The 16149-nt window shown below is 45.1% G+C and overlaps 2 protein-coding genes across 3 annotated transcripts in view; one reads left to right on the forward strand and one right to left on the reverse strand.

Moving 5' to 3' along the window:
- Window positions 1-3005: 3005 nt before the first annotated feature.
- LOC127055389 (NADH dehydrogenase [ubiquinone] 1 alpha subcomplex subunit 3-like) lies at window positions 3006-3465 on the reverse strand (the record flags this gene model as incomplete). Its single annotated transcript, XM_050962287.1, has 1 exon — window positions 3006-3465. A coding segment is annotated over one exon (288 nt), but the record flags the coding sequence as incomplete, so codon positions are not given.
- Window positions 3466-3508: 43 nt separating this feature from the next.
- The window catches only part of NPL (N-acetylneuraminate pyruvate lyase), a 53087-nt gene continuing 40446 nt past the window's right edge, over window positions 3509-16149 (forward strand). Inside the window, exons 1-6 of one of the 2 annotated variants that reach the window (XM_050963568.1) lie at window positions 3509-4355; window positions 5820-5888; window positions 10407-10480; window positions 11204-11291; window positions 12737-12794; window positions 14772-14847. In XM_050963568.1, coding sequence (XP_050819525.1) covers window positions 4045-4355; window positions 5820-5888; window positions 10407-10480; window positions 11204-11291; window positions 12737-12794; window positions 14772-14847 — 676 coding nt within the window. In that variant the 5' untranslated portion in view covers window positions 3509-4044. The remainder of the gene's footprint in view (window positions 4356-5819; window positions 5889-10406; window positions 10481-11203; window positions 11292-12736; window positions 12795-14771; window positions 14848-16149) is intronic. The other variant, XM_050963569.1, reaches the window with a different exon arrangement.

The raw sequence follows: 16149 nt of genomic DNA on the forward strand, positions 1-16149 counted from the left end.
TGGGGAGCTTGTATTGAGGCATACAGGCAGCAAATCAAGCTGTGAAAAACTGTGGCAGTTGGGCCAAGTAATCTACCATCTGTGCAGACTGATTCATTACCACCAGCAAAATTGTTGCATGCAAATTACCTGTAAAGGAAAGGTGGTGATTGGTGAATTACCTCTGATATCACCATGATCTATGACTGTTGGCATAGATCAGTGGTCCCCAAACTGTGGCACAGTGGCGTGGAGAAACATTTGAGGGGGGCCAGGGAGGGAGCATCACCCAGCCCCACTCTAACTCAGCTCTGCCCTGGCCCCGGCTCCCAGCTACAGCTCCGCTCCTGCCACCAACCTCTTCCCACGGCCATGGTTTCGCTCCTGACCCCAGTCTATAGGCACTGACTCTGTGGGTGCTCTGAGACTGGAGCACTCATGGGGAAAAATTAGCAGGTGCTCCACACCCACTGGCAGCCAAGCTCCCTCCCTCCTTCTCTCCCCCGCCAACAAGTGCACCGCGTCCCAACTCTTCCCCCTCCCTCCCAGCGCTTCCCATACCACCGCCACCCTGCCGCCTAACAGCTGTCTGGCGGCACTTAGTACTTTCCGAGAGGGAAGGGAAGGAGCGGGGACACAGTGCACTCAGGGGAGGAGGCGGAGAAGAAGCAGGGGTGGGGACTTGGGGAAAGGGCTGGGAATGGGGGCGGGAATGGGCAGGGCTGGGATGGGAAAAGGTGGGATGAGGCAGGAACATTGGGAAGGAGTAGAATGGGGGTGGGGCGAGGGCAGTACAAGGATGGAAAGAGGCAGTGCAGGGGCAGGGCGAGGCGAGGGGCAGGGTCAAGCACCCACCAGGCAGAGGGGAAGTCAGCGCTTATGCCCCAGTCTCACCCCCACCCTCAGCTCCTGGCCACAGCTCCGTTCCCAGCCATGGCTCCATTCCCGGCCCCAGACCAGCCCCCAGCTGCAGCCCCAGCCTCAGCCCCCTTGACCCTGTCCGTGCATTCCCCCTCCCCCTCTGCTCCCAGCCCTGGCTCACGCGGAGTGTGCAGGGGGGGCGGGGCAACTGAAAAGTTTGGGGATCACTGGCATAGACAATGACATGCCGTACTGTTTTTTTTAATCTATAGATATAAAACTCCTTTTAACGTATACTTAAGGTGGTTTGTCTATAAAATAATATGCAAGTTGGTTTGAATTTTATTCCTGATTTAAATAAAGATTTAAAGATTTAAATAAATATATAAGACATTGCTAAATGTATATTGGTTTTGTAAAACGCTTGATAAAGAAGTCTACATGTATGCTCCTTTTGATTAGCATTTTACCTTCAATTTACCTTTATAATATGTTTCAATAAATAATTCCATAAAAGACCACAGAGTATGAAAAAATCTTCAGACTGGGTCTGGAAAAAAGTAATGGAATTTAATATTTTATGATGTATGATTCCACAAAAAATCACATCATTTAAGAATGCCTTGCAATTGGCTCAGCTGCTGTGGTATGGGGTTGTTGCAAGCTCACAGGAGTTTCTGTCATTTGGATGGTGAAAATCTGTAGGGTGAGGAGCTGTTCTCTTTTCTTTCTTTGCCTTTTTTCCTTTCTGTGCTTTTTTAATTTTTTTTTTTAAATCTGGTACATGTCCAAAAGGTGGCTGTAGAATCATTGTGCCCAGTTCAGTGTTACTCATTCTAAGGTTATATAATATATATATTTTTAGGGCTGTCATTAATTGCAGTTAACTCATATGATTAACTCAAAAAAATTAACAACGATTTTAAAAATAATCATGATTAATCACACTGTTAAACAATAGAATATCAATTAAAAAGTATTAAATATTTTGGATATTTTTTTACATTTTCAAATATATCGATTTTAATTACAACACAGAATACAAAGTGTACACTGCTCACTTTATTTTTTTTATTACAAATATTTGCACTGTAAAATGATAAAAGAAATAATATTTTTCAACTCACCTCATACAAGTACTGTAGTGCAATCTCTATATCATGAAAATGCAACTTACAAATGTATTTTTTTTACATAACTGCACTCTAAAACAAAACAATATAAAACTTTAGAGCCTACAAGTCCACTCAGACCTACTTCTTGCTCAGCCAATTGCTAAGAGAAACAAGTTTATTTACATTTTTGGGAGATAATGCAGCCCACTTCTTAATTACAGTGTCACCTGAAAGTGAGAACAGGCATTCACATGGCGCTTTTGTAGCTGGCTTCGCAAAATATTTATGTGCCAGATGTGCTAAAGATTCATATGCCTCTTCATGCTTTGGCCTTTGTTCCAGAGGACATGCTTCCATGCTGATAATGCTCGTTTAAAAAAATGCATTAATTACATTTGTGACTGAACTCCTTGGGGGAGAATTGTATATCTCTTGCTGTTTTACCTGCATTCTGCCATATATTTCATGTTATAGCAGTCTCAGATGATGACCCAGCACATGTTCGTTTAAGAACACTTCCACTGTAAATTTGACAAAATGCAAAGAAGGTACCAATGTGAAATTTCTAAAGATTGCTACAGCACTCAATCCAAGATTTAAGAATCATGAAATCTATATTTATTCCAATTTATTTTAATGTTTCCAGTAAGGCTAAATCATAAAATTTAAGTCTTGTTTTCCCCAAAATAGCAGATGGCACCAAAATATACATATATCTAAAGAAGGATAGGGTAGGAGGGACTTCCACAAGCACACAGCCAACTCATTGTTTAAAAAAAAAAGGGGGGGAGGCAACAAATGAAGAAGGGCATGAAAGGAAGCCTGTGCAAAAAATATGTAGTGATGGGAACACCAGAAACAAATTTCTTGTTCAGTGCTCATGGATGAATTTTGTAATAAATTAAAAACAAAATTCTCAGGTAAAAACTGCAATGAGACAAGTTTGAGAGTACATATTAGCCATGCAGAGTAAAGCCCCTTGTGAGGATTGGATCCTTATTCCATATGTCAAGGAAATGCATAGTTAGGGCACCCAAGCCATTGGAATGCTTTTTTTTTTTTTTTAAGTCAAAACCTTTATTACATCCATGGGGGGGAGGCAGAGAGAACCAGCCTCCTGTAGCCAGCAGGGGGCAGCGCGCTGACCCAGCCTGGGGGAAGGCTCCCTCTGCAGCCAGCGTGTCGTGGCGACCTCCTCCCCAGGGTCCCGGCCCCGGCCATGTCACAGCTTCTTCAGCCAGTCCAGGGTGGGCCCCTCCTTGTCGCAGGGGTGGGAGGGGATGTCGGGCATGTTGTCATCATCTCGCACAGGCACTGGGTACACGTAGGGCGTCGCTCGGTTGACCAGGCCGGAGTACTTCGCGTAGGGGCTGAGCAGCGGCGTGACCGCGGCCAGGATGCCGATGGCGAAGGACACGGTGATGACGGGCTCCTTGGCCCACGCGTTCTTCAGGAAGGCGCCGATCTTGCTCAGCGCCGCTATCTTCCCTCCCGCCGCTGCAGCAGATGTTTAAGGACAGGGGCGGCTCCAGGCCCCAGCCGTGCTTGGGGCGGCATGCCGGGGGCGGGGAGGGCGGCATGCAGGATGCCTTCGGGGGCTTGCCTGCGGAGGATCCGCTTGTCCCTCGGCGTCGGTGAACCTCCCGCGGCTCCACCGAAGAGCGCCCCCACCCCCCTGCTTGGGGCGGCGAAATGTCTAGAGCCGCCCCTGTCTAAGGAAATCAAATCTCTGCAATCGTGCATACAAAACTGATCAGTGCTGGGCAGCTGCTGCGCTGTGATTGTCCTTCCCCTTCCTCTCCCGAGCGCAAACATTTCTTCCATTCCGCTTCACCCGCTCTCTAGCCAGGACTGAAAACTATCAGCCCCAGCAGCAGCGAACCATGTAACTAACAGAACTGCGCCGACCGGCCCCTGCTCCTTCGCTTGTGCAGCAGGGCAGCGCCCACCCGCACCCGTGGTGGGGGTCGGGTTGTGAACTCTGGCAGGACCGTGGCTGTTCACACAAGGGTATAATGGGGCCCCAGTCCCGACTAGCACTTTGGTCACGACCGTAACTTAACAAGGGTGACAAGGAACCAGGTCTGCAATGGGCAGTGAGGGGCCCGCCCGGGCCTTTAACGCCGCAGCCCTGGGCACGGAGCTCCGTCCCCCCTCCGCATCAGAGGAGGAGCAGTTTGATCCGGGAGCTGGTCCTGCGGCTGCGGGTGATGAGGGCAGGCTTAGGGCAGGGCTTCAGCTGCTGTCAGTGAGCATGTGCGGCCCCTCCAGGCATGCTCAGCAGTGCAAAGGAAGCCACAGCGGCTCGAGGGGGCAGAGTCAGACACCAGATCAGCCCCGTGCCGAGTTCCAGGGGACGGAGGCAGCGCGGTGCAGCGGGCACAGGGGCTCGCTCTGCAGGTGAGGACAGACTGACACAGGACAGCAGACTCATTGCCGTGGGGGGCAGGCTCTGCAGAGCTGGGGAGGGCTAGCAGTTGAGAAACTCAGCTTCTTAAGAGTGGGGGGGTCAAACTGGCAAAGTCTTGGGAAGGGGAGAGAAACAGACTGACTGAGGGGTGGTGTGTGGGGCTCACAGGAGGGGGGACTGAGTTTCTGAGCCGTGTGGTTGTAGCAGTTTTTGTCCTCTTCCCCCATTCCCTGTAAGGCTCGTGATGCTGTTATCTCTGCTCTGGAGCTGTTCACCCAATGTGCAAATCAGCATGTTCTCAAGAGAGCCTGTGCTGTGTGCTGTTATTTCCATACTATGTGTACTCCGGACAAAACCTGTTAGAGAGTAGCTGTGCATTAACAGGACTCACAATCCACTCTGTTGTTGAGTAGGTGTGCCAATGCCATCTGTTTCTGCTGAATCGAATCTTTAATTTATACAAAAATTTAGTTTCTATCGCCTATGATTGTGAAAACAACCTCCCAAAGCTGAGCCACGTGTAACCGTTGCAGCACTGAAGTCTTATGTCCTCAGACATACCACTCTGGGTGCTTCCAATACTGCTCAGTAATGCCAACCAGACATGTAACTGGGACAAACTGGATCAGTTTTGTTTTGATGCTGTAGACAAAGTTGGAAGCAGCAGCAGAGAAAATTATGGAGGAGAAGGCACCAAAGACAAAGGCTGGGAAAGGGGTAGCATAGCATAGCGTAGCGTAGTAGAGACCTCATTATCCGGCAGGAGAAGAATTCTCCTTTTCCCAACCTTTCCAAGATGAGAGAGAGGCTGAAGGTGGGACCGGTGCCATGTTTGTAATAAGAGTAATGAGAGTGGTAGGTTAAGAGAAGTAGAATTGACCAGGCTCAGAAGTGACTTTTCAGTCACTTAATTTCCCACAATCTCCAACCCAAGCAGAAGCTATAGTGCTCTTCAGGAATATGTCCGTATGAAATGTAAAGTTTGGTGGCTTAGTTCCCTTGATAAAAATGTGCTTATATTTTTTCTCCCTTTATGTTGTTTGATGTGCATCTTTTCCACTTCCTCCCCAGACCTAAAAAATGGTGTTAGAAATTTTGCTTCCAGAAATTCTCTCTTCAAGCAGAGACCCCAGACATAATTACTGTCTGGCCCAAAGGTGAATGTTTTAGGAAGTGATGCACATGTGAAAACAGGAGATTCAAAGAGAAACTGCCTTTGAACTAGAACTGTATCAAAGTGCTACCAATCTTATGCTCAGACCTTGCCTGCTACAGTAACCTTGTCTTTACAGGTCCTCAGAAAACTGCACAATCTGTTTTTCTCAAAAGAAACGTACAAAGTCCACTTGTTCCAGGCTTTGCCTTTAGGGCTTTGTCATTAACAGAATTTGCTCAACATATATATGTCTCTAGTTGAGAGAAATTTTGCTTGTCTTTCTGACTTCTCCCAACAGCTCAATGGCATCGCCAAAGAGATTGCAGGGTCTCACAGCAGCTACAATCACTCCAATGACTCCAGATGGGTAAATATTATCTCTCACCACCAAAAGGGTTGCCATCAATGTCAATTAATGTGTTGTGAACTTTCTCCCAGAACGTTACATTTTCCTACTTTCTTTTCAATTACTTTTTTTTTTAAGTTAACTTTCTAACAGTGTTCAGCATCTCAAGACGACAAAGGTTTGAGAAGGCTTTTGTTTGACTGACAATCCCCTTCCTTACAGTCCTGCAGTACTAGGAGCAGAGGTTAATTTTGTGATGGGCAGCTTACTCAGGAGAGTCTAGGCTGGCTCTCAGGAGAAAAAAAAAACAGGTTGGTTACATTGTAAAAATGGAGTTGCTCAACCTTACCTGCCTTTGATAAGTGCTTTGAGATCTAGGTTTGAACAGTGCTATGTCAGTATTTACGCCACTCCTTTCTACTTGTAAACTGAGAATGTTTGATCTGGAGTTATTGAGAGGCCATAACTATAGAATCCAGTCCTGATGATTCTTATTATCACAAGCAAAATAAAGACTGTCCCTTTCTCTCTTTATCCAACCAAAGAGAAAGGGCAAAGTAACATCCACCAGATGCCACTTAACAGCCTGCATCTTGTAACTATGAAGGATGGTTTGCTTAGCTACTTGTTACAGTAATAGAGTGTAGTTCTAAAAAAAACTTGTATTTTTAGAGTACCCAGAAGTTGTTCATAGAGCTTCCCTTCTCAAAAGCACTTAGTTTAATTACCAAAAAAGACACAATGGATTACAGCAACAAAAAATTGGTCAGGAGGCAGTGGCGGAATTAAAAGAAAGAGGCATGAAACTTAGAACTACACCATGATGTGCTGACACTGGGTTGTTATGTGCACATCTAAATGATCCTGTGACATCTTTTGGCCTATAAATATCCATGTGTGTACATACCTACTTCTTTAAAATGCATTTTTAAAAATTGTTTCATAATCCCACACATCTTTAAATCGGGGTTAAGGTTGCTGAAATGAGCACCCAAACAGTGGGCCTTGAGGGCACACAGGAACAGGGAAGTGTAGACGGCTTCAGTCTCTTCTCAGGGGACATGGGAGCAGTTAGTGGAGGAGCATTAGGTGACTCTAGACCTGCTCATTGTGTTGAGAGCCCAGACCATGCATTCAAGTGGCCAGCAACACTGGTAAATTGAGTGGGAGGGAGAGCAGGCAAAGTTTCAAAGTGTGTGCTGGGGGAGTGTAACTGGGTGGCTTGCTCTTAAGGGCCAGATGGAGGGCCTACGGCTAGTCACCCCAGATTATGAAAGACTCACACCTAGGTTGAATCAGGGAAGCAGGATGCAGAGAATGGCTTCAGCACAATATTCTCTGGTCTCAGACACCTCCCTATCTCCCACACTCGTGCTGGGGGTGGGGAAGTGTGCTGGAGAAGAGTGCTTATGGCAGCGCTCTGTTTGCTAGAGAGGCCCCTTGGATAGAGGATATTTTCCTCCACCCTTTAAGTCCCCTTTATACTGCCAGAGTGGTGTAAAGTGATTTTCATGTAAGGGAGAATCAGGCCCCGTCTGCCACTCTGACGTTGGCTCACTAGCCACATAGTCAGAATAACTAAAAGGTTCTTGTGGTAACTAATTTAAAATCTGAACCTGATAGAAATGCTGTGATTACACATGCTGTCTGTCTCACCAGTTTAAGGACAGCTAGACAGTTAGCATTTTGAGTCACACTCCAATGTCCAAAGGGAACTGTATGGCTGACCAACAACACTACATATTTCATCTGGTTTGGGAACTCTGCATTTTTCCCCCTGAATATTGAATTGGGAGCTCAGATTTTTTTTTTTTTTGAATCTTGACCCAAGAGCGTTCCATTCTAACCTTAATTCTCCTTAAACTACAATGTATAATACAAGAGACACTTAATAATCTGAGCATGGTAGAGCTGCTGGAAGTGAGCCACTGTATTTTAATAGGGCAGAAAAAAAACCCACAAAGCATCTTCAGTAGCAGAAGTAAGTGGCTGTACCAGAGGGTCTTGTTTTGTTTCTCATGTTAAAGCCAGGACCACAGCCCATTAAAGGGGTTAAATGGTGAGCATCCAAGAATGTAATAGGAGGGAAACTGTTTTTCCTGTAATATTTTACTCTGAGCCTTTCATCCTAAATGATGTCTTAGTGCTCCACAAATTACAAGCGTGCAGCACACCAGTGAGATGCGGGGAGTGGGAAAGTGGCGCTGGTAACCATCTGACACACTGTAGAATACAGATGGGGAGGGTAAGGGAAATTTTGACCAAGAATGCTGGAACTTACCTCTGATCTTTGTTTAATTCTGTGATGGCAAAAATGGATCACAGCAGACCTGGTCAAGATTTCTCAAAATCTAAATTTTATGGAATAAAAGTATTCTATAAAGGTCACCATTGTTTGAGCAGCTCTAGATCATAGGGTCTGTCTCAGTGATTTCTGTAGTCAGCATGTACCATTTAAAATTCAGACAATAGTTTTTAAGTACTCTTTCTGCAGATTAAGCCTGGATCCTGAGCAACAAATTGTAGCCATCTCTCATGTGACCACCAGTAACACACATTCTACAGAGCAAATTATACCTCTCATTGACACAGGCACAATCCTATTGTCTTCACTAAATTTGCACAGATGGGAATTTAGCATACAATATCTGGGAGGGGCTCTGCAGGGCAAGCAGCAATAAAGAGTAGTGAAAATATATGGGTTAGAGACTGCAAAATTGTAAAGGTATGGGCTAGGTCCTCAGCTGATGCTAATTTACATCAGCTGAGGATTTGGTTCTCTGCCTGCCACTGAAGTGAGCAGATATGACTGTGAATATGCAAAGGAATAGCTTTGTCAAAGCAATAGTTACTATTTTTACCTAGTCACTTTTCAGTTAGACCTGCAGTCTTCAAGCACTACAAGATATTAAATGTTTGCCCAGGGAGAAAGGGCCTTGTTTGTTTTTTCTGTATCTGAAAAACCCACAATAAACTTGCCTAGAATTGTCTATCCACCTCCGAAGGCCTGAATGAACCCCGTTGGCGATTGGAGACTTTAGTGTCTGAGAGTCTACTAGTTTCAAACCTGCCATTAAAACATAATTAAGCTTGGTATCCTTTCTAGCTACACTTTATTACAGGCTTACCCCATGTTCTTTAGATCAATGGTTCTCAAACTTTTTTTTTTCGCGAACCACTTGAAAATTGCTGAGGGTCTTGGCGTACCACTTAATGACCTTTCCAAATGTTGTTTGTGCCATTAGCTAACTATTGTCAAGCACTTTGGATAAAAGCACTATATAAAAAAACCTTAATTTTTTTTGGTCTACAAAGAAAAGCACACAACTCATATTTTAATATCAGTAGTCTTACCTTTCCAGTGTGATGGATGTGCCCTCTCTCCCCCGCCGCGGCAGCCCCAGAGGTGGGGCTGGGAAGGAGGGGGATGTCTCCACGGCAGCCCCAGCCCTGGAGCTGGTGAAAGTTGCCTCTTTCTCTGGCCACTGCAGCCCTGCACATCCCAGATTTTCCTCACTCCCTCTTCTCACCCCACAGCCCCCTCCCATCTCCTCCTATTCCCCTCCCCCCCCCCCAGGCCACCACCTTACCTTACATGTGAGTCTTCTCAGCCGTTCCCATAATTAGGTGGATGGCCCTTCATTCTCTTGCTTGCAGCTGCCCAGGCGCGTACCTTAGAGGGAACTATCCGCAGACTACCTGAATGGAGCTCGCAGACCACTGGTGGTCCACGGACCACAGTTTGAGAACGTCTGCTGTAGCGCTTTCCAGAAGTCAGAACCAGCCTGGTGACTGCTGTGTGCTCAGAAAGGCAGTGGTTACGAGACAGAATCAGGAAAGCTTGAAAAATAGTGTTCCTATCAAGTCTTCAATATATATATATTTTAAAGGCATGAATACATTGTAACAATAATAGAACACATGAAGCTTTGTGGTTCTGATCGCTGAATATCTGGGTCTTATAGTTCTGTGAATCCCATGCTCTGGGAACCCCAGTTAGGTCTCACATACAGGACCCTTTCTGATCTGGTGTTCTCAGCCCCAAATACCCTATTGAGAAGCTTTTATGTATAGGAAGTGGGCAGATGAAACTTTTTTTTAAAGCTAGATTTCATACTCCCAACCCCTCTAGGGTATTAGAGGGAAACCTGTTAGAACTTGAACTTGGTCAAGGATTCCTTACACCAGGGCAACCTATGGCACGTGTGCCAAAGGCGGCGCGTGAGCTGATTTTCAGTGGCACTTACACTGCCCGGGTCCTGGCCACCAGTCTGGCGGGCTCTGCATTTTAATTTAATTTTAAATGAAGCTTCTTAAATATTTTTAAAACCTTCTTTACTTTACATACAACAATTGTTTAGTTATATATTATAGACTTATAGAAAGAGACCTTCTAAAAATGTTAAAATGTATTACTGGCACACGAAACCTTAAATTAGAGTGAATAAATGAAGACTCGGCACATCACTCCTGAAAGGTTGTTGACCCCTGCCTTACACAGGTTATTTCTGTCCTCCCCTTTTTTATCTTTCTTTTTAGAGAAATTAACCTCTCTGTGATTGGGCAATATGTGGATTATCTTGTGAAAGAGCAGGGTGTGAAGAATGTTTTTGGTAAGTCTTAAGTAGTGAACTGTACTTCTTGTCAGCCAAGAGCTGTGATGCAGTGGAATATGGGGATGGGAGCATTATAAACATGTGCACTTAAGTGGAAGAGATCATAGCCTAGTCTTTAGGAATCTGTTTTTGCCCAAATTCCCAGTTATGTGCAGGATAGAGCAGAAGATGAGAATGTTACTGGAGTGGGGAAGGAGGCGATGAGACAACTACTAGACAATGCCACATTAGGGCATTAAAAAGGATCAGAGCAGTGACAGAAAAGACCTAGCTGAATGATTCTGTCCACATGTTTGGGCAAGGTGTGGTCACCTGATAGACAACATTGGATATGAGAGAGATGCATTTATTCAATAGGCACCTTTATCAAATGAGCTTCAAGTCCATTGTCCTCTTACAAGGCTTTCTTCCTTTCTGATTGTGTTGGCCTAGGAGTTCATATGCATTTAACTCTTTCAGTGCTATAGACCTGTTCCTCTTTCTAGAGAGAGAGAGAGGGGTGACACATACACACAAATTCCACATGTTTAACTAAAGCACTTAAAAAACCAGTTTATTTAAATAAGTGCAAACCCTTGTGTGGGCTTGCATATTCATTTATAACTGTCCAATATTGAGTTAGTTTGTGTGATTAAATTTCAGTAATGGTATTTAGTCAAACCAGTGCAACTTCTCTGTGTAGGCCAGGCCTTAGAGTGTGTTGTGTTCTGCTTGAAACAGTGAATGGCACAACAGGAGAAGGGCTGGCACTGAGCACCCAGGAGAGGAAGCAGCTGGCAGAGGAGTGGGTGACCAAAGGGAAAAACAAGTGAGTAGCTCTAAGGAAACCTGTCTGTTCACCTAGACATTACTGCTTGTCTAAGGAAAGGGTGCACTCTCTAATTACTTCTTCTATTTTCTTTCCTTGTCCCTTTTATCAAGATTTTGCTGGTGTTGTCAAAATCAGGGACTATAGAAATGCTTATGGAGGCATGTGCAAGAGAGGCGGTTTTGGAAAATGCCCTCTTCCTGTTGCTTAAGTTGGGGGAAGGGAAAGTAATAAGGAATGTGAAAATGAGACCATCTCTTTGCTGCTTTTATGTTGCCTTAACACCGGCATGAGAGCCTCACAATCTTTGTATGTATTTATCTTTTCAACACCCCTGTGCGGCAGGGCTGTGCTATTATCCCCATTGCACAAATGGGGAAACTGAGGCACAGAAAGACTAAGTGACTTGCCCAAAACCACACCGAAAGTCTGCGGCAGAGCAGGAAATTGGCCCCATGTCTGCCGAATCCCACGTTACAACTCTAATCACTGGACCTTCCCTCTGCTTGGAAGTTTTGCATATTCTCATATCACTCGCCTTTGCGCTGTCTCTAACGTCCATGTTGACAGTGAGTTGCGGGGAGGTAAGAGATGGGGAGGAAGAGTGTGGAATTATGGGGAAGGGACAGTGAAAATTGGGGCAGGGGGAATAACCAGGGGGGGAATTCCCTGAATTTTCTTTTGGCTTTAAACTTTCTGGGCTTTTGTTTGGAGGGAGTAAGAGGGGAAACAAAAATGGGTGAGTTTTTTCCTTGAAGTAGGGGTATCTTGATTTTTGTTCAAGTTTGAGTTAAAAAAAATTCTGGATTCGGGTTTGCATTTTTTGTTTTGGGATTTTTTATTGTTGAATAACTCAAAAAATTCCAATGGAAAGTTTTAGGGGGAGGAAAAAGAATTTTGAAAATTTCCCATGAAAAATGAATTTTTTTTTAACCTACTCTGTGTGACTCTCTAAGCTTGCCTACAATGGGCCTGATTCTCCACAGCCTTGTACCTGGTGAATTCATTTCTGCTGATGCAAAATGGTGTCAGATGTTGCAGATCAGAATGATTAGCCCTTTACATAGGGGAAGAGACTACACAAGGGGCAAAGCAGGGGAGAATCTGGCCCACTGCTTCAGGAAGATCGCTTGGCCAGCATTTGGCAGCTCTGGCGATGAGGATCTGAGAGAGCTGCAGAAATAAGATTGTGGGATCAGGGTGTCGAGAACACCTCTGGGTAGGGGAGGGAACTGGGAAGAAGTGTTGGATGTGTGGCTGTACTCTAAAACTTTGTTTCTAGATCTCTTTTAGTTTGTATCCCCACTCCAATGAAGTATCTGCTGTGTGGACAAACAGAGGACATAATTCAGTTACCCAGACTGTCTGTATGGCATCTTTCCCCCCCATTTAAATTCCAATAAACCAAAAAATAACAGCAACCTTTCAATCTTTTTCTTGTGCAGGTTGGATCATGTGATCATTCACGTGGGAGCATTAAATCTACCAGAGGCAAAGGAAATGGTGCGTGTGTGAATTTTCTCTTCGCCTCCTTCTTTTGTCTTTCCATAACCTTACATACAAGTGGGTTGGATCCTCTTTTCTTTTCTGAGTTTATGCACTTACTGACATCTCTTTCTATGTTATGCTGTCTTGGTCCTGGGGAATCCTGAGGGTACATCTACATGGCAATAAGACTCTGGCCTGGGTCAGCTGACTCGGGCTCACAGGGCTTGGGCTGTAGGGCTATGAAATTGCAGGGTAGACTTTCAACTCAGGCTGGAGCCTGGGTTCTCAGACCCGCCCACCTCACAGGGTCCCAGGCTCCACTCCAAGCCCAAATGTCTGTACTGCAGTTTTATGGCCCTGCAACCCAAGCACAGTGAGCCTGTCAGCTGACCTAAGCCAGCTGTGGGTATTTTATCAACGTGGTCATACCCCCTGAGTCTTTGCGCACACATAAGCATTGACTCTAATCAGCCTGACTTGGTTTGCTCTACTAGCATCTCCTGGGCAGCTGTCAGGTTATGCAGAATTTATTATTTGTTTGTATTGCTGCAGGGCCTAGGATGCCATTTCATGGAGCTGGACCCCATTGCACTAGGTGCCGTACATGCACAGAATATGTTACTAATAGATTCTCTGCCACCATTTTACTGGGGGGGGAGGAGACTTCCAAATGTGACCTGACACCCCTCATGTGAATGGCCCCATTCATGTCAGTAATATAATTAATGACCGTTGTAAATTGTATTAATCACTTTGCTGTGGGTCACTTTAGGAAAACCTCAGGCTCCCCTGGGATTGAGGCTCTTTCGATTTAGTTCACTGGAGGAGCCAGCCAGGCTCCTCTTCACTGCACTCAGGTTGTGGGAAGGTTTGATGAATGGAGGCTTTTGCTCTTTGAGGCTTTGTCGTAAGGGATGAGCTTGTGTCTTGAAGTTGCATCAGCTTGTCATGAGGGGATGTTGCTGCCTCACTGATGTATCAAGTAGCATCTGCTGTGCCCTGAAAATTCTCAGGTACCCTTTAACATTCCACCAGGTAAGCATGCAGGATGTGGGACCTGCTTTCAACATTGCCACCTTTTCTCCAGGAGCATCCCAATCAGAAAATTGCTATAGATGTAGTGATGTCTGGGACAAAAAAAATCCCCTCCACACTAGCCTATGTTGCAAGGAAATAAAGTATCATTAGTGCTGAGAGAGTGACACTAGGATGATGGGCATATGTCAGAAAAATCTAGCTAGGCTTATGGATTTTTTTTTTTTTTGAGCCATCCCTAAGCACAGGCTACTGGTAACATGGCTCCCCTATATTTGCACTTTATTCCTTTGTTCCCCCCCCCACGGCCCCCACTCCTCATTTCCTCCTCTTCTGTTTCTTAGGGAGCTTCCATACTCTCTCCCGTCTTCTGATTCAATCTCTCTCTCTGTCAGCCCCTGTTCACTTATGCACTATCTCACTCGCTCTCACTCCACACATGTTCTCAGGCCCAGATGGTCCTCTCCAGGCCACTCCTTCAGGGATGTGGGAATCTTAAAAGCACGTAGTAGCTGAAGGAAGGGAGAATTCTTGATGAACCTGATGGTGCCAGAGAGCAGGATTCTATTTCCTCCTTTTGCCACTTACTTCCTGTGTGACTTGAGCAAGTCGCTTAACCTGTCTGACCCCATTTTACACATTGGGAGACGGTGATGCTAACCTATTTCTTGGGAGGTGGGAGTTGTAGGGATGGAGGACCATTCATTAATCAGGCAGAGGTAATAGATGTGTGTTTTTGTTTAGAAACAGAGATAGTGCATTACATTGATGGAAGGGCCCCTTCATCCCTGGCACAACTCCCATTGACTTTAGGGCTGAACCATAATGTACAACTTGCTTCTAAGAGTTTAATTCATAGCGGTGGAATGGATTGATGTGGTGGTTCTTTGCTATGTGCATGATAAAAACACATGCAGTGCATGCACCTTTTGATAAATTCTGTTCTTTCCTATTCAGGCCAAACATGCAGCTGTAATAGGAGCCAGTGGTATCGCTGCGATTGCCCCCTTTTTTTTCAAACCTACAAACAAAGGTGAGCAGAGATGTCTGTGGCCATCATACCCACAGAGGCCCTTTTTCTTCTGTAGTTTTCCACACATTCAGGCTGTCAGCAGTATGATATGGTAAAGGGAGGTCATGTTTTTTAGAGATCTGTGGCAGCAATGCTGCTGTAGTTGGTCAGAGTATTTGTATCTTTGCTATATGGCTCCTCCAATGATAAAACTTCCTTTATAGTGCTTATATTCCTCCTTCAAGTGTTGGGGTTTTTTCTAAGAGAGCAGGTAATCGAGTTTTAATATAGGTCCTGTGTTATAGTCTCCTCCTCTACCCTCTGCTGCTCTGGCTCAGAATGTCACCGTCCTCACTGTCATATGGACATTCTTTTGGAAACCATTTCTGGAAATAACATTGTTTGAATGCCAGTGGTGTTGTTTGGTCTTGGTCAAAAGTGAAGCTAATTGATGATCTCTTGATGCCTACTGGACACACCAAATTGCATACATTACATTGGCATATTTGACAGTTTCTGCAGAAGCACAGGAGTGGATTAACAGGACCAGTGCATATTACTTGTGAGGAGCAGAATTACTTGAGAGCAGATCAGAACTGAGGATAAATGATAGAGCTATGTGGAAGAAGCTTGCAACATTCTGACCCTAGCCAGTGTTATCAATTTGTCAGATTAGCCCAAAATGAAATAACCTATTGTTGTCTCTGTGTTTTTATATAACACATGTAATATGAAGGAATTGCACTGGCCCAGTGGGTTTGAAATAATCACGTTTACTAATCTTATACACCATTCAAGGCCTAGCTACGTATATACACTGCTGTTCTGTTGGCTTCTGAAACCTAGACAGTGAGAAACACTAGAGGGCTCACAATTAAAAGCACAGTACCCAATTTCTATATTCTGCACCTATTAAGTGCAGAAGAGATAGAGAAATAGGGTCTCCTTAGAGATAGCAAGTGTGAAAAATCGGGACAGAGGGTGGAGGGTAATAGGCACTGTCACAGATTGGATCACAGAACCCTCCTCTCCCCCCCCCCCCCTTGGGAGCTGCCACCTGATGTGCCAAGACTACCTCTGCTCCTGCTTTCCCTACCAGCTCAGAAACCCAGCACCCTGTCTTGCTGAGCCAGACACTCCCGTCTGCTCCAAGAAAGACCCAGGGTCTGAATTACTTGCCCCAAAGCTGCAGGTTTACCTGAAAGCAGCTAACAGAAGTGTTCCTGTCTTTAACACCAGATGCCCAACTCCTAATGGGGTCTAAACCCAAATAAATCTGTTTTACCCTGAATAAAGCTTATGCAGGGTAAACTCAAATTGTTC

This window comes from Gopherus flavomarginatus, chromosome 7 (genome assembly GCF_025201925.1).
Source record: "Gopherus flavomarginatus isolate rGopFla2 chromosome 7, rGopFla2.mat.asm, whole genome shotgun sequence".
In the NCBI taxonomy this organism is placed as follows: domain Eukaryota; kingdom Metazoa; phylum Chordata; order Testudines; family Testudinidae; genus Gopherus; species Gopherus flavomarginatus.